Source organism: Lycium ferocissimum, chromosome 11 (assembly GCF_029784015.1).
Source record: "Lycium ferocissimum isolate CSIRO_LF1 chromosome 11, AGI_CSIRO_Lferr_CH_V1, whole genome shotgun sequence".
Classification (NCBI taxonomy): domain Eukaryota; kingdom Viridiplantae; phylum Streptophyta; class Magnoliopsida; order Solanales; family Solanaceae; genus Lycium; species Lycium ferocissimum.
The window spans coordinates 15,879,347-15,907,165 of record NC_081352.1 but is presented as its reverse complement, the minus strand read 5'-3'; the positions used below and the strand labels follow the sequence as shown (position 1 = coordinate 15,907,165).

The following is a 27,819-nucleotide window of genomic DNA, read 5'->3' as shown; positions in this document are numbered from 1 at the left end:
TAGATAACACTTGTGATATTGTTATGCATCAGGAAAAGGGTAGTCAATTGATGGAGAAGGTTGGAAATGCCGCACAGTCTACCAAGGAAACAGTGCAAGAGGTTTGGATATTCTTAATTATTATTTGTATCGATCAAACATGATCAAATTTTAATTTTAATTAGAAGATTTAGATCAGCGAGTTAAACTCAGGGGATTCCGTTGAAACTATATAAACTGGTCCTATATTTATTATCCATTGCAATAATTCTCATTCTTCTAACCTAATTTATGTACTAATAAGATCTTTTCTATTTGGTGATATTGATTTAGATGACGCCGCAAGCGAAGGAAAACTACCAAGCTGGCCAAGCCCAGGGCCAAGCCCAGGTCTGCATGGATTATGCGATCCATTTTCTTTAACTTCTAGTAATAGGAGTGTATATATGATGGTCCCAATCTTAGTTTCATAGATATCCTTCCTAATGAGTTAGAAGCTAAATAATCACCTTTAGCATTTTTCTTGACATCAGAAATTAAAAAAACTCTTCGGATCTTCTGTAATTATTTTGGCTACTAAGTTGTGTAGTAGGAATATGGTTAAGATTCCTTCATTCTTATCTAGAACTTTTAATAGAACTTTTATATTTGAGTTGTTAGGTTAGATAATTTTTTGTTAAGGAATGTTTTACCCCTGTCAATACAGACCTATTTGGCACAAATTTAAATGAGTTGTGTCAGAAAATTTTGTATGCCGAATGCATAAAAAAAATAAATTAAAAGTTCAAATGTTCTTTCGTGCAACCGACGTACATAAATAAGGGTTAAAAATTATTTTAGCTACTACTTCTTTATCATAGATAACACTTGTGATATTGTTATGCATCAGGAAAAGACTAGTCAGTTGATGGAGAAGGCTGGGAACGCTGCACAGTCTACCAAGGAAACCGTGCAACAGGTTTGAACATTCTTAATTATTATTCGTATCAATGAAACATGATCAAATTTTAATTAGAGGGTCTAGGTGAACGAGCTGAAATCAATGGATTCAGTTGAACCTACATAAACTAGTTCTACATATGATATTCATCGCAATAATTCTCATTCTTCTAAATTTTATTTACAAATAATAATGATCTTTTCTATTTTTGTGATATTGATTTAGATGGCGCAGCAAGTGAAGGACACAACACTAGGAGCAGGTGATGCAGTTAAAAATGCCACTGGCATCAACAAATGAACCATGTTAATTTCTACCATGTTATGAAGATCGTATTTCTTCTACTTTAGGCTATGTCCAACTATGTTGCTTAGGTTTGAACTCTTGTTTGAGTCTGAATCAATAATATTGTAATATGTTTCTTATAATTAAGTAGGTTCCCTACTTACATTTGAGCACTTTTGCAGTATATACATGAGCCAACTCCACTTGGAAGTACCGGCTTAATCTGATATTCTAATTACTTTCTACTGCCTTTTAAGTTTTAAGATAAGACCATGATCTAATTAACTATTACAGAATTTTTATAACTTTTTGCCAAATTATTCATAACGATAACCTGAAGGAACAATAATTTATGTCAGTAATAATATTTCTTTATCTGTTATGAAACTAGAAGTTTTCTAGTACATGATAGTTTGATGTATATGTTAAATACTATTCAGCGCAAAAAATAAATTATTGGTTGAATGCATATGCGATCCCTTAAACTTGATTGAGTTTTCCATGTAAACACTTTAATTAAGGATATGTCTATCTAACACCTGAAAAACTGTGTCTATTAAACCCTTTCAAAAACAACCATTCAAAAAGACAAAAAGTCAAAAGTATACACGCTGTTGATGTGGCTATAAACGAATAAGATAAAGACACTTGTAAAAAAGAGGAAAAGGAACCAAAAAAACATTGTATTACCCAAAAATATGCATTGTGAGGAGCTGTAAAAGAAACAAAAGCTTTTCCACCTGTACCACCGTCAAGCTTGCTATTTAAAGCATCTCTTATTTGATTATTGGGTAAAAGCTTTTCTCACCAAATCAATGCTTTAAAATTTTAACCGAATCTTCGACAATGAGAAAGAAATCCAATTTATTTTATTGCTCCTTTTAAGTGAGTGGTTTAGGGAAAATCCACTTCGGTTCTAGTTTAAATTTTGCCATTTAACCTCTAAAGCAAGCCTCTATTCGTGAATGAGGAGAAGAAAAATTGTCTAATTACAATAATGAGTCCGAATGAAATGGAAGATGGAGGCGATCATTGAGCTCAACTGTTATGTTAGAAAGTGAATGAATCTTGAATTTCTTTTCTTGGCTCAAATATTTTTGGAGTTTGACCTGAGAGTTTATTCAATCTAACAATTGGATTTTGTTTTAGTGGTTGAGAGTGTTCATTTGACCGGAAAGAATGACTTTCCGGTCAAAGCCAGAGAGATTGGGTGGAAAGGGAGAGAGCCAAGACAATGAGCCCGTTTGGATTAGCTGGAAAAAAGTGGGTTTTAAGCGTAAGTGTTTAAAGTACTTTTTAAGTGCCGAAAGTTATTTTATAAATAAGCAATTACGTGTTTTGATAAAAGTACTTAAAGGGTATTTAGAAGTACGGGTAGTATTAGAATTAACAGAAAATATAAGGAATAAAAGGGTAAAATTATTGGTCAAACCAAAATGGCTTTTAAGCTAAAAAAAATAAGTTGGGGTTGAGCAACTTCTTGGTTTTGACTTATTTTAAGCACTTTTTAACTTAATTTAAGCTGTTTTTTTTATTTTATCAAATACCCAAATAAGTTAAAAAATGGCTTATAAGCTGATTTGACTGACTTATAAGCCAATCCAAACGGGCTCAATGTCTTGTTAACAGAAAGAAAATAAACAAATACATACACCTATCACCAAGTTAGTCGTTTGTTAAAGCAATTTTTTCGTTTCAATAGTGACGATGCATAGACTGGGAAAATAAAAAACTAACCCTAGGCTCTGGTACCCATGAAGAATTAAATAAACACATAATTTGTAGAAGGATTATTGAATTCGTTTCACTAGTCATACAGTCTAATCATACATAATGGACCGTATAAATTTCATAGTCTAAAATGGTACCTGAGTTATAGAATTAATTGCTCCAACGAAAATAACGATTCCACAAAGGTTCTTCACCAAAGGAGAGAGAATTTTTCTTTGTCAGGGTTGGAAAGAGGAAAGCGTTAGGAGGAGAAGAAGTTAACAGAAAATTAACGTGAGGTTTCTTCTAATAAAAACCTATTTAAAATTCTTTACGTGACACAACCATTCAGAAACTTTCCCAATAGTTTTAACTCTTTTCCTTTCTTTACTACAACAATAACAACATATCCAGTGTAATCCCACGAGTGGGGTCTGATGAAGGTAGAGTGTACGCAGACCTTACCCATACCTTGAGAGGTAGAGAGGTTGTTTCCGATAGACACTCGGCTCAAGAAAAAACATATCAAAGCAGATCGGAAAAAGAAATAACTGCAGTGAAGCAATCATGGCAAAGAACTATAGAAAACAAGACAAAACATTCAGGAAAAGGAACAATAACTACAACAAATAATATGGTCATCGAATAACAAGAAACAATAGATAGTAACTGAAACCAAATGACAATAAGATATAGGGAAATACTATGACCCCTAGTATAAATGAACCCACTAATCGAATCTCTAATACCTACTAACCTTCTACCTTAATTCGTATCCTCCACAACTTCATATCTAAGGTCATGTCTTCGGTCAGCTGCAACTACACCGTGTCCTATCTAGTCACCTCTCCCCAATACTTTTTCGCCTTTCTCTAGCTCTCCTGAAACCATCCAAAGCCAATCTCTCACTCCTCTGCATTGAGGCATCCGTGCATCTCCTCTACACATGCCCGAACCATCTCAGTCTTGCTTCCCTCATCTTGTCCTCCACCGAGGCCACCCCCATCTTTTCCTAGATCTCTTCATTTTTATTCCTATCTTTCCGCGTATGCCCACACATCCATCGCAACATCCTTATCTCCGCGACTCTCATCTTCTGAACATGAGAGTTCTTGGCAGCCCAACACTCCGCCCCATATAACCTAGTAGGTCTAACCACCACTTTATAAAACTTGCCTTTAAGTTCTTTACCATTAATATTATATGATAATAAATATATAAGTCATACATAATTAGACATGGATCTGGATTGATCCACATGGGTGACCCAAATTTAATTTCCAACACCGATTTAAATATGAATCTGCCAGTAGCATAGGCAACATTTCGGGGGGGGGAGGCGGTTAAGTACGCACATGAAAAACAATTTAAAAAAAGAAGGAACAGAATAAACATAGGGTGGAGGTTAGCCTTAGCCTGGATCCTGATAAACCTATTGCGTTAGGGAAACAAACCCTATGACGGAAGGTTTACTTTCATGTGACACCAAAGATCGCAAAAATATAGAAAAAATGGTCCTTGTCTGTTTGTTTACCTTTTTGTTTTCCTTCTAGCTCCAGTTTTGTGCGTTATATGCAAGATACATATAAAGCCTGTTTGGATGGGCTTAAAAAAAGCAGCTTATAAGCAAAAAAAAAAAAAAAAAAAATGGGGTAGCCCAACTTACTTTTTTGGGCTTATAAGCTGTTTTCAACTTATAAACTGCTTTAGATAAGTTAAGCCAAACGGGCTCAATTAATTTTTTTGGACTTATTTTAAGCACAAAATGCTTTAAAATTTGTTTACCCAAACACTAAAAAAAAAGGCTTTGAAAACAGCTTATAGGCAACTTATAAGCCAATCCAAAGGGGCTCATAATATAACCCTACTTTTAAAGGCTTCCTAGAACTACTGTAAGAAATGATATTTTAAATTTCAAAGTGAATATCTTCAATATTTACGTTGTTTATTTTATTACTTACATTGTAAAGTTTCTATCACTTCTAATATAGGTTGTAGTCCTAATGACTTTGATTAAATATCATTAAGGTAAAAAATCAAAGTTACTACCAACTTATTTATAAGAATTTAATTTAAAATAATATTTTTATTTCCTTCCTTAAAACAAAGACAAAAATGTTATTCTAAAAATATGACTCTGTTATGAAATAATAACAAAAGTATAAGACAACAAAAGATATAGCTAAAGAAGACGGGGAAGTGGGTGGGGGGGGGGGGTATCTTGTTCTCTTTCAGACTGATTTACCAATGAATTGGATCGACTTCCTATTTATAGAAGAACTGAAGCTGCTTTGTAAGCTACTAGCAAGCTACTTTAACAAAGTTGCTGTGTAAGCTGCTTGTAAGCTTCTTCCAGAAGCTGGTCACTCAGCTACTTGTAAGCTACAGGAATAATAAATGGACATCCACAATTAAGTATATTCATAACAGCCTCGTTAAAATCTTACCAGGAAAAACCTAGTGCAAAAATTCTAGAAGGAAAAAGAGTACACATATCTAGTAATAAGCATTTCTAGCTACCTCATTAAAAACCTTACCAGGAATTTCACTTGGGACAGAACCTTCGCTAAGGAAAAAAAGAGTACAACGTGTATTTTGCTCCCCCTGATGAAACCACCAGTTAATTCTTGAACATGACGTAGTCCTATCTTGTATACCATCTTATCATATATTGAGGTTGGTAGTGCCTTTGTGATTTGATATGTCAAATTGTCACTTTCCGGGCGAATTCGAAACCTATGCTAAATGGTTAGCCACCCGACCCTTAGCCTTTTCCATTAGCTTCTTGGGACTTATGGTATTTCCTAAAGATTGGTCTTTAGCCATAGATACTCGAGTTATCGCAGTCAGACATGCCATCTTCTATGGCATAACCTGTCAAGAAGACACCAAATATTTTGACCTAACCACCATCATCCTAGCTGATATGTACCGAGCCCTAAGCCTTTGTAGAAACTACTATAAATACTTTCAAGGATGCAACCTACTCCTACAATGGTGGATCCTCAAACACATGATCAAAGTCGGGGGTAACCAATACTTAAGTAAGCCGGCAGAAAATGATGGCCTCTTTAATTCTGTCCGAGTTTTGGGAATCAGACCAAGCGAAGTTGGACCTTCACTTTTTCCAGACTTAGGGAAGGAAGTGTTCATTGGATCTTGATGACTTCACAGTTATAGTCAAGGGTAGAAAGTGTCTGTTCTTGCCACTTATGGGAATTCGAAGGATTCGCCCTTATGCACCTTCTAGAGTCTTGAGGCAATTTGGGAGGACCCAAATCATACCCCAAGTTGGGAATATGGGGGATTTCATCATTGACTATGATGGGGATAGGACTACGAGAGCCGGGGACTGTATGCGTGAGTGGAATGGTTGCATGACTTGGGGTCCCGATACCTTAGCTCCCGATAGGTTTCATTCGGGTTGCGAAGCGGAATATAAAGATTGACTAAGGGCCGAATTACAGGGCACTCTCCCTCCTAGGCCTTTCTTTTATAGTCGTGTGCAAGACAAAGACTCCAATGCCGAGATCCGAGCCCGTCTAATTCAGAGGAGAGCCGATGATAGGAATGCTAAGTATTTGGAAATAATCGAGCAAGATCAAGCTACCAATGACGGGAGTTGGAATTCACCCATGACTATTTGATTGAGCTCGATGACCGGATGAACAAGACCTTGGATGACATTTCCCTAATGAGCTTCACACACAAGGGTTTCTTGATGGATGCCGCATTGAATCGGCCCACCTCCACATCTAGACTAGCCTCCGAAAGGCCAAGAAGGCAAGTACCGATAGGCTTCATCATCAGCTACTGGAGGACATTTCTCTTGATTTATTTTTCTGTCTTTATTTATCTTTTTGTACCCTTTCGGGGAAGAATATTATTAATGAAATACATGATTATGGGGCAATGGTTTGGTACAAATGGCACATTTATGTTTCAAGCGATTAGAAACCTTAGGAACGAGTAGTCTATGTTTTAATATGTGCTTTGTTTGTTTCATATGCTTCGTTTGAATGCTTGATTGATCTCGGGTACCGACCACTACCCAAAGAAAAATAAAGAAAAACACCAAAATAGTTACAAACCCGTACTAACCTTAGTTACATTTCCCCAAAAGGTCGGAATGGATGCCACGAACAGCCAGGAACATTTTGCCATCAAAAGAAAGATTCAAGACTTGGAAAGGAAAAATCTGGGCGGTTAGGGCCAAGATCAAAGAGGCCGATGAGTTGATGGACTCGACGGAGAGCCCGCTTAAAGAGACTACTGAGATAAATCGTCAACTTAAAAACGTCTCGGACAAAGACAAAGGAATACCGCTTAGGTATGTACCCCTATTCGAAGGACAATGAGACGAAGATCATGAAGCGGAATCTGACCCACTAGAACCCACTTGGCCATCAAGAGAGGCTGCCTCCGTTGACTCCCCAAATCAAGAGGGAGAACCTAAGGTACAAATAGAGTTTGTTCACCCGGCATCGGCAACTTAGTGGGCAATTGCACTCAAGGCCGTCGCTTTCCCTTACCGCATCTCACCGAGACGTGACGAGCGAAGGAATCTTTGACAAGCTCAAGAGTGTGGGAGCCTCCTACATTAATCGCAAGAAGTTGCCCCTTGTGTCTCGATCTTCGTACACAAAAGGTGCTTGTTCCACCAAGAAAAATCAGGCCATACTTTGTGATGAATGTTTGGCCTTCAGAAAGAGAATCATAACATTGATCGATGAAAAGACCATCCCGAAGCTGTAGGGACTTCATTCTTGTTGGTCCACGACACTGTTTCCCCAAATGAAGGACTCACGCTGAACACCCATATTTGGCGTTATGACTTCACTATCTTTAAGGACTCGTACACAAGTATCTTCTAGAAACTGGAAAGTACAGGAAAGGTCCAGTTAATCAGGGCCGCACAGAAGGCCTCGTATGTGGGAACAAGTCAAAGAAAGATTTGTCTTTTTCACTCTGGAGCCCCAGGGCATGACATTAAAGATTGCGAGGCCTTCAAGTTTGAGTTGGAGTGTTTGGTCCAAACAGGAGAGATTTGGGTAGTACTCCCATCTCAGTATTAGGAATTAGGGCCTTTGGCCTAAAACAGGTTGAAAGGACAAACAACCCTTTCCGATCTCAAAGAGAGGTCACCTTTTGAGTAGATACTTAAGGGGTCCTCTTTTGTATTTTTGAATAGATTTGTTCCCCCCCCCCCCTTCCCCCCAAGAGGAACTACGCTGACCTGATGTCCCAGGGAGGGATACATAGGAAGTCCTTATCGGGCCTGGTCTTGGGGAAGGTTTTAAAGTAGGAGAGTCTTCATTTTATGTACACCAAACTGCGAAAGGGCCTGATTTCATGCGGAGAGATATGTAGGTAGTCTACGTAAGACTCGGTCCCTATATTATAAATATGTATTCCCCCCACCTAGTTCAAAGAGCCAAAATACCCCAAACCCCGGTACAAGGGATCAATCAAGCATTTGAATCAAACATATGATTATTTATATGCTACGTGCTTTACCGGCCAACTCTCTGTGATAGCTTATTTATTTATTGTTGCCTAACGAACTAACATCGTTTGCCCTTGAGTTGTTCCTTTCTTATAGAATGAGAAAGTTGATCCATGTTCACACTGGCATACTTTACAAGATCGAAAGCTTCAATAGCATCTCTATCTCAACAAGATCGAGGCAAAGAAAAAATGACCGGTACTTCGAAAGATGAGCAAAATCGGACTAAACTCGCCATTAGGGAGTCGCCCACACCGGAATTGCAAGAATCCTCGCCTTCTGAGGACGTTCTTAAGATGTTGTTTGAGAAAGTTGCTGACCTCCAAGAAAAGGCCACGAGAATGAAAACGACCAATGCTGCCAAAGAGGCGCCCACTGAGGCAAGGAGGCCCCCACCCCCTTTTCCATCTTTAAGCTCACAACTACTGGTCACTTCCCCATCTACCCCACTGGGAACCACAATACCGTTCACCACAAACCCACCAAGCAGATGGACACCCACCACCTCCCAATGCTGTCCGAATTCTCAGAACTACTCATTCAGTTCCCTCCTACCCAACACAGCAAGACGCCCACCCTAGCTTTACTATATGCCCAGGCATCCTTCCTCTACAAACTGGAAAAGACACCCCGTACACCCAACAGTTTCTTTCCGCACACCTATCACCTCACATCAAAAGATTGATCACTATGAAGAGATGGAAAAGGCGTGGAGAGCCAAACAAGACAAGCGCGATAAGGAATTAGAGTGCAAAATGTCTGAAATGTTGGAGCAATCCACAAGGGTTGCTCGAAAAGCTACTGGATTAAGCTAAGATGATATGTTCATACACCAGTCCTAAACTTACCCGAAGGCTTCAATGTGCCAAAGTTTGAACTATTCAATGGAACGAGCAACCCGAAGGTCCATTTCCCGAGCCTATTGTGACTAGTTGGTCGTTGTCTGAGACAATCAGGCACTCATTATAAGGTTGTTTAGCCGAAGCTTGGCTGGAGAGGCTTCTGAATGATTCACGGCACAAGACATACATTATTGGACCACATGGGAAGATCTAGCTGCAGCCTTTATGGAAAGGTTCCGCTTCAACATGGAAACAGTACCAGATAGGTACTACTTGGAAAAGATAAAGCAAAAATCCACCGAGAACTATCGCGAGTATGCAAGTAGGTGGAGAACTGAAGCTGCTCGAGTACAACCGCCAATGGGCGAAGAAGAATTAGTCTCAATCTTTATTCGTTCCCAAGAGACGGATTTCTACGACCGAATGCTGTCAATGGCGGGAAGGCCATTTTCTGAACTTGTCAAAATGGGGGAGGCCATAGAAGATGGTCTCAAATCAGGACGAATCATAAGTGTAGCCGGTAAGGCTGCTGGATCAAGCTCAACGGGCTTTGTCATAAAGAAGAAAGAGGACGTGGCGAACATTTCCCATACTCCCAGCCCTAGACCTAAAATAAAGGAAGAATTACAGCCTCCGATGGAAGCATACGCTTCACCACCCCTAAATACCTATATACCTACCCCATACAACCCGGTGCCTGTATATTACCTGCAGCCAACCTTTGAAACACCACCCCTTAACTACCAAGCTCCACAAAATACCTTCCAAACTCCACCCCCGAACTACTAAACTCCACCTCTAAGCTACCAAACTCCATAATCAAACTACCAAACTCTCGCGCCTACCTACAGACCTCCACAGATCAACCCATCCACAAATTACCAAAACTAACTACCACTAAATGCCTATAATGCGCCACGTCAGAACTTTGAAAAGAAGCCTGCCCACACATTCACCCCATTGATGGAGACTTAAACTGAACTGTTCAAAATGTTAAGTGCCGCTGGAATGATCCAAACACTTCCCCCGAAGGTCGTTGACCCGAAGAACCGATCCTATCGGGCGGATCAAACATGTGCCTACCATTCTAACGGAGTAGGGCACAGTTCTGAGGATTGTATCAATCTAAAGTACAAAATAAAAGACATGATTGATAGGAAGGAGATTGTTTTGCAAACCGCTGCGCCCAATGTAAACATCAACTCTTTGCCTAACCATGGCAACAATGTGATTTATATGATTGAAAAGGGAAAAGATTGGGTCGCAGGCCTCTAATTTCGAGACTCCATGAAATAACTCGAGCGTACAGTGGTGTCACTTTCTATACAGGATTGCCCACAGTTTAAAGTGTTGATTCCTGCGCCAGTTATTGCGCACGTAGCTCAAGTAGCGATAGCACCTCCCAGAAAAGAATTTGTGGTGCAAATAGCTGCGGCTCATGAAGTGATGAGGTCGGGAAGATGTTATACCCTCGAACATTTGTCCCAAGAGGCACCTCAAAAAGAAGGGAATAAAAAAAGGGCAATTACTGTAGGCGAAGAAAAAGACTTCTGGCGCTGAATGTAGCCGAAAGAATACTCTATTATTGAGCATTTGAAGAAAACACCGGTTAGATATATGTGCTAGCGCTCCTACTAAGTTCACCCCAGCACCGTTTGGCTTTAATGAAGGTGTTGGAAGAAGCCCACGTCATGGCCAGAACAATCAGTGAGAATTTGACAGAAATAGTTTCCCATGTCATAGAGGAACACCAGATTGCCTTCACCCAAAAAGAGTTTCCCAAAGAAGGCACAAATTACAACAAAGCACTACGTATCACTGTTATGTGCCGCAACAAAATAGTCACTCGGGTTTTAGTCGACAGTGGGGCTGGGCTCAAAATTTTGCGCCGAATCCACTCTGGTTCAATTGGGTTATGACCTCGCAAAAGTTCGTCAGAGCCATACCAACATACAGGCATTTGACGGAGGTCGGTGTGATGCCACCAGAGAAGTTGACCTTAACATTCAAATAGGGCCAGCAGAGTTTGTCACCGAGTTCCAAGTCATGGAAATACCCGCAAATTATAACTTGCTACTGGGAAGGCCATGGATCCACATAGCAGGAGCTGTGCCATCTTCCCTCCATCAATCTTTAAATTTTTTCTGGGATGGTCACGAGGTGGTGATCCACGGAGAAGGTAGCATTCATAACTACCCGGACAATTCTATACCTGTCATTGAAATAGTGCCACAAGTAACTAATTTTCGTGTGACATAATTGGTGGGAGCTGCCCACAAAATAAACTCCACAGAGGTACCCATGCCCATAGGATATAAGATGCTCGCATCAACTATGCTCCAGAATGGATTCAAACCTGCGAAAGGTTTGGGAAAGAACTTACATGGCATCACAAAGCAAATTCCCGTTCCCCGGGATAATTTTTTCTTCGGGCTCGGTTATGTCCCAACTGATGATGAGGTAACTACTAAGAAAAAAAGAGGTGTTGCGGAGCTCCGTAAGCCTATTCCAGATCTGTACCAGTCATTTTCGAACAGAATGCCTATGCCAAAAGATACAGACGTAGAAGAAGGGATAGGGATGCTATTCCAAGAGGAAGACTGCTCAATGATACTGGAAGAATGTGCAAAAGCGCCCACTATCCGAGAGCCTGATCCGAGCGAGCAGCTGTCCTACTGGACCTCTACCCCGCTTTTGGGTCTTCGGTACAAAAATGATGAAATTATTTTAAAACGGAGAGGATCGGTCGAGGCCCGATTACTCATCTTTTGCACTTTATTTACCTCGTAATATTTTCAAAAATGGAAATGGCTCGACATTGATCCAAACCAGGACCACAGTTTGTACCCGAGTGACTATTTCGGACTTTGTTTTAAAAGAGTCGCTAGCTAATTTTTAGGAAATTAGGAAAACCAAGGGTGAAGGGTTTATTCAAATACAATGAAAAATCCTTCGTAATCCAGAGTTCTAGGTAAGGGTTCTGATGATCCCCTGGGAAATGTGTTACGCACCTCAGTATTAAGGATCCGTACTATGCGGTTGACGTTTGAATTCTAATGTATGAGTATTTGCATGAACTGTTTATTCCCGTATTTAAAATCTGTAATTTGCATATCATTTGGTTTTAAAAAGAATTGAATATATCCCCTTTATATATAGGGTACTTAGGTACGGATTTATAATATCCGAATACAAATAGTTTTCCTTTATATATAAGGATAATATGTTGTTTTCTAAAAGATATAAGAGTTGTTTATTAGTAGGTTGGTGTAATTTTGTTCATGCTTAATGTTATATTTGGCTCGGGTCAGTCCGTTTAATATATTTGAAACGCCTTTCCTAATACCTTTATAATTACGAATGTAGCTCATATAAAAGCTTTTGCTATTTTATTATTGCACATATGTATGAAAAACTGATTTTACCCTATGCATTTGGGCTTTAAAAACATGACCATTTATACTTAAAAACATCTACGGTTTGGGCTTGGCCCAGTGTTGTAATTTTTTTTCCAAAACTCAATTGGGTTTTAGGCCCAAAGTATCTTTGTTCCTATATCGGGCTTTGGTCCAAAATCTTCCTCTATTATGGGATATGGCCCAAATCACTTTAGCTCAATTCTTTGTTTTGATCCAGAAAAACTTAGTCCAATTTACAAAGAATGCACCCTTTAGCTTTGAAACTAATATGGTTTTGCTTTTAAAAGAAGTTGCAGTGTTTTGACTTTGAAATTCCTTTTATTCCTTTATTTTAACTCGTGTCAAAGTAATTTTACTACTTATCCATTTAATCTTGAAAAGCCGTTATGCTAAATCCGAGTTTTGAAAATCGTTTAGGGGGACTTAAAGTCAATCTAAACGGCATAGGCACCGTTATCCTAAGACGACTAGTTCACACAATAAGGATTCCACTATATGTATATGAGTTTTTACAAGGAATTTCAAATACAAATACAATGAATTATACACATAAAAAAAGTTGACAAGAAATAAAATAAAGCGAGAAGGGAAGGCTAGGGGCGTACCAAACCCCTAGTTAGCCATTTTTACCCATGGCTGGGCCTTCCACGCGTCCGCATATTGCTTCCCATTTCATGGACTCAATGTCTTCAAAAAAATTTTAAAAAAAATTCTATTTGGCCCAATAGGTAGGCTGTATCTTGACCCGAATGGTCATGCAGTGAGGAGGGAGAAAAGAAAAAGGGACCCGGTCAGTTTATATTTACTGAACTTATCACATTTACCATCATATACATGTATATATACCAAGTTCTTAAGTCATGTTCCTTAAGAATTCATACATGTACTATCGGGCTCGATTAGTAGGAGTTTAGATAGTAAAAGAGGGGAAAAAGTCGTCACCCCCGTATTCCTGATGCCGCACAAGTTCCAAGGGGTTTCGTCAACCCCAGGCATGGCTGGACATGGGGGGAATGCCTAAGACCAGGACCCCCAGATTGCTCCCAATTTCCCAACTAGTGTTGCCATAATAGAACACAGAATTCTCCATTTTACACATAGGTTGAGTACAAACAGACGTGGCTATATGCATACAGTCATAGTATTTGGAGGAAACAAATAAGTATTAGTATACTATGGACAAAGGGTGAATCCAAAGACATATGGACATGGAGCAACCAAAAAGTAGATCGCAGATGTAAGATAACTAGAAACACGGACGGAAATATACATCCATAGGTGATAGAAGTAAACTGCAACATATAGGTGTGGGATACACAAAACAGTAGCAAAGTGCATAGTCCTGGATAGACAAAATAAATGGCAATACACGGATAAGGAGGCAGACAGGGACAAAAACTAACACATAATCATGGAGGTGAGCCTGTAGGCTTATGTCATTCAAGTGTGACAAATGAAAGGCACAGAACCAACACACAGTTAATGAAGAATGAACGAAGACAAGCTACCACATGTAGGTATATGAACAAGGGTAAGAATCAACATATAGCTTATGAAGAGTAAACCAAGACAAGCTGCATTATGTATGTATGATAGGCAGAAGCAAGGACCAAAATATAATTTATAAAATGAACCAAGACAAGCTGCAACATGCAAGTATGGTAGACAGGAGCAATAACCAACGCATAGTTTATAAAATGAACCACAACAAACTGTAGATGAGGAAAACAACAGCAAGAACCAATATATAGTCATGAAATATGAACAAAGGCAGTTGTGGATATGAGATTGGTAGGAAGCATGTACAAAACCAAACTCATAGTCTTAGAATGAATAAGAACAACTTCAACTGTAGATGTGGCTTATACAGAGACAAGTTACAAATGCATGGCCATGGAGATAATGCACAGCAAAACGGAGATCATATATATAACATGGACAAGAGCCAATGAAGTTATAGATATAACACCCATTATAACACAAAGATGAATCCAACAGTGATCATAATATAGGCAAGGATGCATATAATTTATATCTAGTCAAGACAAGATCACACAAGCTCATTACAACATTCCTTGATAGTTGAATAACCATCATACAACAAACAACTGATGTATAGAAGAGTGTCACTTATGTTTTAAGTGGATACAATAAGAAATTAGATGCATAGAGATGGTAGGAGAAGTGACTCTCCTAGTTAAACTTGACAACAACACATGGATTATAGGTAGAACTCACAAGAACCAAACACCAGGGAAAGATAAGCAAAGAAACAGGAGCAGCCTGAGGGTGTCAACACCAGTGAGTTTTTTTCTAAAAATGTTGCAAGGAATACAAACAGCTTAGGTGCTTTTCATGATCCACATTTTAGCTAAGGCAGGTATCATGATCCTAATTTTAGGTGTTCTACCCCAACAACTATCAGTCACATAATCTCTTAAATGATGCAGTAGATCAGGCAAGTTTAAATAATGGCATTAGGTCATGTGATTCAGATTGTCCCAGACCCAGAATAACAAATATACATATGACCATTATAAAAGGGCAAAGAGAAAGTGTGAGATGATTACGGTTTCACTGCTACCAATCATGCTTCTAACTCAGCCTCTCATGGAAGGACATGGGCATGCATGGAGGAATAGAATGCAAAGCAAGCAAGACAAAGAAAGGGGCACTGGGAAAAGGAGGGCAGGATAACCATAGAAATGAACTGATCATGCTTTGTCTTAGTCTCTAAATCACATATAAAATAATTTATGACAGATCAAAACTCTTGACAAGACATATATCAAGCTGCATGTCAACTTATCACCCTTAAGTGTCGGACTGAAACTTCATTCAAACAACTATACATTTTTAGATGCATTCATGGCAACATTATACTGAAACTGTCATAGAACTCCACATGCTATCCATTCTAGGCATACAAATAATGTTCAAGCAAGGGAGCCAATTTTGAGTGAATTAGGTCATTTGAGTATCTGGTTAAGCAGGGTATATATTCATGTAATGAACAAGATTGGGGAGGGGTCTCATGCATGCTGTCATACAAGGAAGAGATCAGAAGGACCAGATAGAAGCAACAAGATCAAAACATGCAACACTGAAGCATGGTCTCAAACTTTCAGAAAAAATTCAAACCATCCTCAGTATCTTCTAGGCAAATATGCAAGTAATCAATTAACAATATAAGAATGAGGCAAGTTTGGTCATATATATATATATACACAGGATGGCATTTATAGTCTAACTTATGGGAAGAAGATACAAGCATAGTGTCACGGATGATCAAAATGTACACAGGACTCATTCCTTACTTCAAATGGGCATCACGGTGGTTTAAAGTACCGAAAATTAGATTCAGATAAAACGTTCATGGCTATCATAGATATTTTAGGACATCACTGGTCATTACAAATCAAATGAGGACATTAGATAGGCATACAGACAAGTTTATAGTCCTTATTATAGTTAACACACATCTACACTGTGTTTGGGGTCAAACAAATATCAAGACAAGTGAGGGATATTTATTTAAAGACTGATTCAAACTATGTAAGCATCCACAGAAGGCAATTCAAGCAAGCCTGGTCAAGGGTAAGTGAAGGCATGCTCAAAAGGACCATTCTAGTCAATTTCCAAACATTCCAATTTTGTTTTAACATATGGGGTTCTAACAACAGAATTTACCTCATGCTTTGGCCATATCACATGCTACTAGCTCTAGATACCAATACTGAGATGCTATAACTATCATGGACACATCACCGAATGAGACAAAGTGACAAATGCACAAATACGTACAAGTATTTTGACAAAGAAAAGTGGCTAACAAAGTTTAAGTATCGACTCATACCGTCATTTTCTTGAACACAAAGATTAATCCTAATGAAAGTACTAAGAGCTTTGAGAAGGAACATGACACCAATCACATATTTGCAAAGCATGTAGTCCAATCTTGTGTTATGTAATCAAGATGACATTCCGATTAATGATTCCTGGATCTCTAATAGAGCACAATAACTATTATGATGATTAATTGCACTAACAACCTACATTTAGATCATTCTTTCATGCTTAGAAAAGATAAACGGATTTGCCAAGTTCACCAATCACTAGTGACTAATAGCTAAATGATGCAGATAGGAACATGTCAACAAATCAAGCCCAGGGCTTATCAAACAATGAGCAATATGCAAATATTACTAGAATTAGGCTAGACTAGCATGTAAAGACCATTAATTATTAGACTAAGTTCACTAAACATACATAAACACATAAATACTATTAAATCATTCAAACTAAGATAAAACTGAATTTAAAACTAACTAAAGAAGAATTATTTACCTTCTTCGAGTACAGCCGATATCAAGAATCGAACAAGGATCCTCCTTGTTTCCAAATCTCAGACTCAAACCACACAGAAAAGAAAACACAAAAAAATAAGATTTTGAAACTGGAAAAAGAATTTTAAAACAAAATTATACTTAGTTGAAGCTTAGGTTTTGAGTAAACTCAAGATTAAAGCCTCTATATCGGTTTTTCCACACTTTCTTTGAGAAATATGGGGTTCTATTTATAGAACCCCAAAATTCTACTAAACTTAAACTCGCCGATGTGGGACTTGTGAGTTTTCTCACAAGTTCCACTTAGATTCAACCTTATACGGTCCAGATCTAAAGGGAAAAGAAATCAACGACTCGTTTTCATCTTAAACAACTGTAAATCAACGAAAATAAAAGAACATACAAGGATTGTACCTTAAGGGAGCGTTAGGATGAATTTGTGAAGAAAAAATATGGAAAAGGACGAAGCCATTAATGCTTCGTCCTCTCCTCTGATTTTCCATGCTTTACAACCCATTTTATGATGGGATGTGATGAGGTGGGGAGGGGGGGGGGGGGCAGTAGTGGAGGCGGTGCTAGGGTTTTTTCCTAGCCGCCTCATCTTTCTCTCTTTTACTTAGAGACCCCTAGGGTCTAAGTGTTTAAGAAAATGAGGAGAATAAGGGGTTGCCCCTCTTTAATTGCTACGTGGGTCGGGTCTGGTCCTGTATTTGGACTGGGCTTGGCCACTTAATTAATAAAAAGGGGGGCTATTTTTGCATATTGTATACCCTTATAAGCGTATATTAAGTGTATACATACACGTAGGGGTAAGACGGGCATTTTATAAAAATAGAAAAATACTCAAAATGACTAAGTATTGGTCGTAGTTAATCAAATCATGGTCAAAATAGGGCGTAATTAATTAAAAATACGTCTATTAATTTCATTTTTGCAAACATGGCCTCAATTGGCTTTAAAACTAAATGATTGTTGCAATTATATGCTTTTATATAGCTAATCGCAAAAATATCCTTGACTAATCTTAATCCGATTAATTATTTCAAATATGGCCTTATTTTGTCCTAATTAACCAATTAAAACTAATTTTGTGCTAATGTCCTCAATTGAATTGCCAATGGATTTGGTCATCTCAATTAAAGCCACTAGAAGGCTAAATTTGCAAAAATGACCCCAATCGTCTTAAACCATGAGTTGGCTAATTCGAATGTGGTCACATATGTAAATAATTAAGACCAATTTGCAATAATGACTCTCCAATCAACTAATTAACCAAATTAATAATTATTAATTTCAAACAATTATGCAAACACACAGAATTAAAGATTGAGGGGGTAAAATGGTCAATTTATTTAATTATTAAAATACATTGGATAAAATAGAATAAATTATTTGCTAATTAGACTTTTCCCTGATTTAACAATTAAGTAAATGATTATTCAAAATTGCTTTGTTTTTGATTAATTCTAATAAAATATCCCACGAATGTCATAAAATCAATAAATTTCTTAATAATTTATATCGTCATGAAAATCTTTTTTATCAATTTAAAAGAGTAAAACATTGACCTAAACAATTTTATAAAGATCTATTTAGACCCTTTAAGATGCACAACTTATTTTATTATCAAGGACTCTGAGTAATTAAAATAAATTATGGGAGGTCAAAAATTAGGTGTCAACACTCAGCATCCGCATTAAGGACGAGGTGGAGAAACAAATCAAATCAGGAGTGGTAGAAGTAACCTCGTACCCTACATGGTTGGCTAACATAGTGCCGGTACCCAAGAAGGATGGAAAGATACGGATGTGTGGATTACCGGGACCTCAACCGAGCTAGTCCCAAAGATAACTTTCCACTCCGAAACATCCATATACTCATAGACAACTATGCCTAGCACGAGCTACAGTCGTTTGTGGATTGTTTTGCTGGATATCACCAAATCCTAATGGACAAAGAGGATGCAGAAAAGACAACTTTCAACACTCCATGGGGAGTGTACCACTACAGAGTAATGCAATTCGGTCTCAAAAATGCTGGTGCGACTTACATTAGAGCTATGACTACATCTTCCATGACATGATCCACAAGAAAATTGAAGTATACGTGGACGATGTCATCATCAAGTCGAGAGAAAGTTCGGAGCATAACGCACATTTAAGGAAATTCTTTGATAGACTCCGAAAGTTTAATCTGAAACTGAACCTGGCTAAATACGCATTCGGAGTGCCCGCTAGAAATTACTCGGATTCATAGTCAGTCGAAGGGGCATAGAATTAGATCCGGCTAAGATCAAAGCAATCCAAGAGTTACATCCTCCCAAAACTAAGAAGGAAGTCATGAGCTTCCTAGGAAGATTAAATTATGTTAGACGATTCACAGCCCAGTCTACCATCATTGTGGAGCCCATACTTAAGCTCCTGAAGAAAGACGCACTTACAAAATGGACAGAGGAGTGCCAAGAAGCTTTCGATACCATCAAGAGGTATCTGTCCAATCCACTGGTTTTTGGTACCTTCACGGCCTAGGAGTCCACTTTTGCTGTACTTGTCAGTTTCAAAAAATGCCTCCGGATGCGTGTTAGGATAGCACGACTAAACAGGGAAAAAGGAGCGCGCCATATACTATCTGAGTAAGAAATTCATTACCTGCGAGGCGAGATATACACTGGTGGAAAGGACTTGTTGCACCTTAACATGGGTGGCCCATAAGTTAAGGCATTACTTGTCATCATACACCACCTACTTCATATCCAGGATGGACCCATTGAAGTATATCTTCCGCCAGCCTATGCCCATCGGGAAGTTGGCCAAGTGGAAAATGTTACTAAGTGAAAATATGACATTGTATACATAGCACAGAAGGCTGTCAACGGACAATCCTTGGCCGACCTATTAGCTAAAATCCCGTGGATAAGGACCTCGAACCCCTTCGACCTTATTTCCCGGATGAAGGAGTATTAGCCATAGAAGAAGAAACGGTAAAGCCTTACACAGGATGGAGATTGTTCTTTGATGAAGCTGTCAACTACAAAGGTTTTGGGATTGGAGCAGTTTTGATATCAAAAATCGGGCAACACTACCCAATGGCTGCAAAGCTCAAATTCCACTGTACCAACAACTTGGCCGAATACGAGGCTTGAATCCTAGGCTTCCGAATGGCATTGGACATGGATATCAATGAATTACTGGTCATAGGAGACTTTGACTTGTTAATCCATCAAGTGCAGGGCGAGTGGGCCACAAAGAACGACAAATCCTGTTGTATGTAAACTTGGCACAAAGGTTGTGTAAAAAGTTAAAAAAAGATTGAATTCGGGCGTACTCCAAGAGCTCAGAATGAGTTTGCCGATGCGTTGGCCACCCTAGCATCAATGATTCAAAGATCCCGAAAGCATGAACATTGACCCTCTAGAGATTAGCCTAAGAGAAGAGCATGCCTACTATTCCGACATGGAAGTAGAGCCAGACGGCAAGCCATGGTACAACAACATCAAGATGTATTTGGAGAAACGGGGGTATCCGAAGGTATCACGAGCGGTCAAAAGAAAACTATCAGGAGAATGGCCGATGGTTTCATCCTAAAAAAGAAAATATTGAACAAACGGATGCCGAATTTGGGTTTTGTCGATGTGTGGATGTCGTTGAAGCCACAAAACTCTTGGAGAAGGTACATGCTGGGACCTGTGGGCCCCATATGAACAAATTCGTGCTAACCAACGAAATACTCCATGCAGGATAATAGTGGATGACAATGGAAAGTAATTGCTGTAAGTTTGTACAGAAATTCCATTAACGTCAAATCCATGGCAATTTAATCAAAGTCCCGCAAAGCGAGCTCAATGCTATGAGTTCACCCTGGCCCTTCGTCGCTTGAGGTATGGATGTCATTGGACCCATCGAGTCTGACACTTCAAATAGGCATCGATTCATCTTGGTTGCCATTGACTACTTCACTAAATGGGTAGAGGCAATGTCACACAAATTAGTGATAAAGAAAGTAGTAGCCAACTTTGTGCGAAACAACATCATATGCCGCTTTGGCATACCCAAGTCCATCATAACGGATAACGGGGTGAATCTGAACAGCCACTTGATGAAGGATATTTGTGAGAAATTCAAGATTACTCATCGAAACTTGACGGCCTACCGGCCACAGATGAATGGGGCTGTAGAAGCAGCCAACAAGAACATCAAGAGGATATTGAGGAAAATGACAAATAATTACAAAGAATAGCTAGAATAGCTGCCGTATGCTTTATTGGGATATCGCACCACAACCCGAACTTCGACAGGGGCAACTCTTTACCTGCTTGTTTATGGTACTAAAGCAGTCATGCCTGCCGAGGTTGAGATACCGTCGCTAAGAATCATTCAAGAGGCATAATTAGATAATGCAGAATGGGTCCGAGCTCGATATGAGCAGTTGGCTTTAATTGATGAAAAGAGGATAGTTACCGTACGCCATGGTCAATTGTACCGACAGAGGATGGTGTGAGCCTTCAATAAACGAGTCAGAGTTCGACTTTTTCAAATAGGGAAAATGGTGCTCAAAAGAATTTTTCCACACCAGGACGAGTACAAAGGGAAGTTTTCTCCTAACTGGCAAGGCTCCTACGTAGTCCGCAAAGTACTCTCAGGAGGAGCGGTAGTACTAGCAGAGATGGATGGGCAAGAGTGGCCCAATCCAATCAACTCATACGCAATCCAGTGGTATTATGCATGAAGACACACCCTTTTATTGTAATAGTATTTATTTACTTGTAATATTCATTTTATTTGCTTGTAATAGTTATTCCTTTGCTTGTAATCATTTGTAATAGATTAAAAAACAAAAAAAACAAACGACTTCCTTGTAATATGAACTACGCAATGACCTGACTTCCCCATAGTGAGATACGTAGGCAGTCCATTTAGGACCCGATCGCATTATTATAAAAATAAAAACTCAATTACTTTTACTCTAAACTACGTTCGACCTGATTCCTGCTGCGTCAGGATACGTAGGCGCTCTTTGAGCTCAATCGTACCAAAAGGAAAAACTAAGAAAGCCCTAGGAAGCCTCAGTGATAGGACTTGGCGGGGATGCAGACCTTGCTTGAAGAGATTTCCACACATACTTAACTAGGGCAGAATTTTTGAGGGGCCTAAAAAACTCACGCCACCAGCCCGTCACAAGAATCAACCAACCCAGAGTGTCAAACTAGGGCAGAAATTTTGAGAGGATGCTAAACTTTCGCAACCTTAACCAGTTCAACACCCTAAACTGGGGTAGAAATTTTGAGGAGACTTCAAAATTTCCTACATTTAGAGATTCGGCACGAGAGTTCACCATACAAGATAGATCTAAACTGGGGCAGAATTTTTAAGAGGATCTCAAAAATTCCGCACGAGGAAAAACAAGGAACCTCGACCATCAAAGCAGCAGAGAAAGGAATATTTTCTCATTCGAAAGCGCATGTCATGACATTTACCCATAGAATTTTAAAAAAATGATGCATTTGTTTTCATAAGTAACTAACTCTTGCTAACACTGACAAAATGATTTTTCTTGCATGATTGAAATAAATTCATCTTTCAAATATTGAATTCAAGGGAATTTGGGTCCAAGAAAGTCGGCGAGGCCAAAGATGCAGCCAGGGTCAGCAAAACATATCAACTTTAATAGGAAACTAATCCTTTGCTGATACAAGACCCCATGTCGTCAGGTGGATGACGCATTTTTCTATCTTTGTTTCATGTGCAGGTAAAAACAATTCACTAGGAAAGGTCGAAGTCGCCGCCCGAGAAAGGGTTTGAAAAGTATCCGGCCACAAGGGCTATAAGAGGACTGAAACGCCATAAGGGCAAGCATCTAACCACGAGGACTGTAAAAGAACCTTAATACCATAAGGGAAAATATCTAGACACGAGGGCTATAAAAGACCTGAACGCCATAAGGGCAAATATCTGGCCACAAGGGCCACTGAATGACCAAAATACCACAAGGGAAAATATCCGGCCAAAAAGGGTCACAACAAAGCAAAATGGAACATCTAACCACGAGGGTCACAACCAACATAAAGGACGACATAAAGATGATTTAGCCGAAGGGGCCATATTTGTCATTTGCATGCCATGAGGGCCATTCATGCATTCTTTTCATTTGCCGAGAGGGCCATTCATACTGTCACGACCCGACTAGGGGTCCATGATGGGTACCTGGAGCTGAATATCGAGCACCACTCATTACGCTAATCATCATACCCATCTTGGACACACATAATCTCCAAGGCAATACATAAATATACATAAGCCTTCACGGCTGCAAAGATGATATACAAAATATACACTGATGTATCCATGTAACAACTACTACCCACGCATATGTATCTACGAGCCTCTACTAGAATACCAAGACATAAGGACGGGACAGGACCCCGTCGTACCCAAATATGTACACAAAAGAATGTATCGACAAATGGCATATCCGGAGTAGTGGAGTGCTCCTGTGAATCTGCTGAGTAGCTCCTAAGAATCTGGGCCACCTCCCTGCCTCCCTGTGGGCATGAACACAGCTTCCATAGAGAGAAAAGGACATTAGTACAAATAATGTACTGAGTATGTAAGGCATACACAAAAACATGATAAAGAGATGCAAGAATATAAGGTAACGGGGTAACACAGAATCGATTGCCTCTTAAGGCGGAGTCATGCATGCTAACTCATATAATAAACAACATCATATCATGTAAGCATATGTATATAACTGCCCGACCATATAGTTACAGCGTGATTATCATTAGCCCGCGTCCGGGCCTCCCGCATCCGAGGTAAACATCTCATGCCACCTACTAGTGGTGTCTGCCCATGTCATCTAGACATGGTTTATATGCCGCCCGCCTTAGCGGTGTCTGCCCGGCCATCTAGGCATGGTGTATACTCATCATCATATACTCATCATGAAACATGCATAAGAACTCAAGTAAAAGCTACAACTCTATCGGGGTGACGTAAGGTCGAAAACCCCCGATTCCATTATGGAGTAGTCATGGTCATCATATCTCACCAAGGAACTAGCATTATAAGGTGAGCTTAACAACAATGAATAACATCAAGGAATCATATAAGGATCATTAGCTTCATAAGACTACCATATCATAAGCTTTAGAATCTCTAGACATAAATTCATCATCATCTTTATCATATTCATAACACATCTCTTATCTTTATCTCATGAGAAGCTCTTAATAATCATAAACTTATAGTTTACGGAATATAAGAGAGTCATGGAAAGATAAAGCAAGTCATGTTGTAGGAATCATGCCTTAGAGAAGAAGGGACTAGCCTTACATACCTTTATGTCTCTCTAACTTTGCGGACTAAACGCTTCCCTCCAAGTTCACGATTCTACATTCAAGAGAGTTCGTACTAAAATTAGATAACCGGAAACATACTTGAAGCTAAACTAAGGCGACTAAGGGCTAACGAAAGTTGGGCAGCACTTCCTTTGTTTCTACAGATTTCTCCGTATAATATAACAACTCCCAAACATCAACAACAACATCCGCAATATCATGATCAATAAACTTGCTAAGCTAGATATTAGTCAATTCTCAAAATTCCCTCTTCAAGTCATCCCTAACCATGGTTATCACCCAACGTCATATTCATTCACATATAATGCTTCTTCAACACTTTTAATATCATTCATGACAAGATTATACTCATAACATGTCAAGAACTATGATTCAAATCAAATTACCACTCAAAAATTCTACTATTCGTATATTTGTACTCCATTTTCTACTTCCTTTCATAATCCCAGTATTCCAACCATTCAATACTCTTAATAGCATGAAATGAACATAAGACTCACCTTTTATTGTGTAGAAATGGGTTTTGGATGGAAATGCTTCACTTGGAGAAAACCCTAGCTTCAATTCCAAAGAAATTTCCAGCTTCCATCAACCCTAGTTAGCATTCTTGCACTTGATTCTACTAGTTTTTGGTATTTGATCTTTGTTTTCCCTTGAATTTGTGTTAATAGTAGGTATAGAAGTTCTAGAGGTTTCAACAAGTGAGGAGGAGGTGAGAAATGAAAATAATAACTTTGGGTCTTAAATTTATAAAATGGACAAAGCTGCCCGACGTGAATTATACGGACACTTATACGGTCCGTATAATTTTATACGGTCCGCATAAGTGACCGTATAATGCTTCCAGTGATCACCCCTCATTGTGACTATTATACGGACCATTATACGGACCGTATAAAGTTATACGGACCGTATAATGGGTCGTATAACTCACCTTTTTTCCGAACTTGCTCTCGTCATTTCGTTTGATCTCCAATCCTTATGGAATCTTCTTAGCACTTGTTTAATACTTCATTAACAATCTACGGAGCATTATAGATCTTCCTCAAGACATTATTAAATCTACATTAACTCGGTACTTTGCAAATCCCTTCTAAAACACGACTCATACCTTGCCTTCCTCAACAAACTTCTTTCTCTTGCCTCAAATATCTTTGGAATCTTAATTAGAATCGCTAAGTACCCTTTCTTACTTTTAGGGACATCATATATATCTCACCCTGCATTAGTCTATCTACCACATGACGACATGAAATTTTCTGAGGTGTAACACATACAAACAATGCCGAGAGGGCCATTCATACAAATATTGCCGAGAGTACCATTCATACAAACATTGTTGAGAGGACCATTCATACAAACATTTTACGAGAGGGTCATTCATACAAGCATTGACGAGAGGGCCATTCATACAAACATTGCCGAGAGGGCCATTTATACAAACATTTGTCGAGAGGGCCATTTCATTCAAACACTGCCGTAAAGGCCATGAATTCATACAAACATTGCTGAGAGAGTCATTCACACAAACATTGCCAAGAGGGCCATTTATTCAATCATTTGCCGAGAGGGTCATTTAATTCAAACACTGTTGTAAAGACCATGCATTCATACAAATTATCGGACGTAATCAAAGGGCTACGGTGATGTAAATCGTTCGAACGATCGCAGTTTTCGCTTTGAAGGTCAAAGCGATGCAAATCCAGTCAGATGACTGCAGTTTTCGCTCCGAGGATCAAAAAGATGTAAATTTGGCCGGATGGCCACAATATTCATTTTCAAAACCAACCATAGCGTTACTTAGTAGATGAAAGCTGATTGCCAGCCGCCAAATGGAGCAGGCTGATCACATCAGATCCAGATGCATACGGAGCAAACATGGAACCTTTTCTTACGCAGCCGGTTGAGATAGGGTGCCTATGAGAGTCAAGCTCTCCGGCCTGGACTTGGAAGATTGCTCCGCTCCATGCTCAGCCACACAAAATTACTTACTTGCTTATTCGCTTTATCCACTTTTCTTTAAATTTTCCCACGAACGGTTAGGCATATACTAGCACACACAAAGGTATTCCGCATAATGGATATCCTTTTCCTCTTATCGAGTCGAACTGCAGAGTGACTTGATTCCCAATACTAGGGATACGTAGGCAGACTCAATACCAAAGAGTCAGTCACACTCCAACCAATCACTCCGGACCTCCCGGCTTTGACAGTCAGGAAATTCAGGATTTGTTTAAATTTGCATTTAGAAGTTTAATTGAGTCGAACTACAAGTGGCCTGAATTCTCATGTAACCTGAAATATGTAGGAAATATAGAAAATAGGGTCCGGCCATATATTTGAAAATTGCATAAATTGAGAAGTAGTTTGGAGTTGGGTCAGTCAAAAATCAGGGTTCGTCAAATTTCGCTGCTCAGGGATGGTCCCGCCATCCCTGAACACCAAACGGGCAATTGTTGACACCTAATTTTTGACCTCTCATAATTTATTTTAATTACCCAGAGTCCTTGGATATCAAACGTAGCGAAATGTGTATTTTTACAAGTCAAAATTATTCCGATAATATTTTTGCCATTTCATTTGGCAAGATGGCTTCAATGACATTATAAATCATTTAGAAATTAATATACACATTTTTATAATTAATATGGAGCATCCGCTAAATTCAATCAAGAAGGTAATAAAACAATTATTCATTTAATTGTTAAAATTTCCAGAAAATAAATTAGCTAGCACTTTACTCCGTTAAATTCAAGAAATCTGATTAATTAAATGATTTAATCATTTAATTACCTCAATTCTTAATTTTGCATATTTAATTAGCATTTGTGCAATTTCTTGAATTGATCACAATTAATCAAGTACTTAATTATGGTTAATTTCATAAATTTCTCACTCAATGATTAATTGGGGCCACAATTGAAATTATCAATTGTTGATTAATTTTGGCTTTAATTGAAATAGCCAAATTCATGGCTTAAGTTAATTGAGGTCATTATTGCAAAACTAGTCTTTAATTGTTTGATTGGGCTAATTATGCCATAATTGAAATAACCAATTTCATGGTTTAAAGTAAATTAAGGCTATATTGCAACTTAAGTCCATTTGCATAATTAAGGATGCTTGTTAGTTTGTTCAAATGGTTAATTAATTATGTTTTGACCGTAATTAAGTGGTTTAAATTAATTGACATTCTTAATTGCGGCCATTTATTTTAATAATGTCAAGTCCCTCCTATATACACACACATAAATACATGTGTATACATGTATAACACGTATATATATTCCCCCTCTTTCTTTCATTTAAAATAGCCAGGCCAGGTCTAATAAGGACCTGACCCGGCCCAATGTTAAGGCTAAAGGGGGTAAGACCCCTTTTCTTTTCCTATTTTTCAGCAAACAAATGACCGCTTAAGAGAGAGGAAGGGTTGTA

The 27,819-nt window shown here is 38.8% G+C and overlaps 1 protein-coding gene across 4 annotated transcripts in view; it reads left to right on the top strand.

Moving 5' to 3' along the window:
* LOC132036890 (stress-induced protein KIN2-like) overlaps window positions 1–27,819 on the top strand; it is a 101,161-nt gene that overhangs the window by 33,069 nt on the left and 40,273 nt on the right. For 3 of the 4 annotated variants that reach the window (XM_059427297.1, XM_059427299.1, XM_059427296.1), the window contains exons 2-3: window positions 33–101; window positions 313–369. In XM_059427297.1, the coding sequence (XP_059283280.1) occupies window positions 33–101; window positions 313–369 (126 nt within the window). Of the gene's footprint in view, window positions 1–32; window positions 102–312; window positions 370–868; window positions 938–1,144; window positions 1,455–27,819 lie in introns of those variants that run through there. The other variant, XM_059427298.1, reaches the window with a different exon arrangement.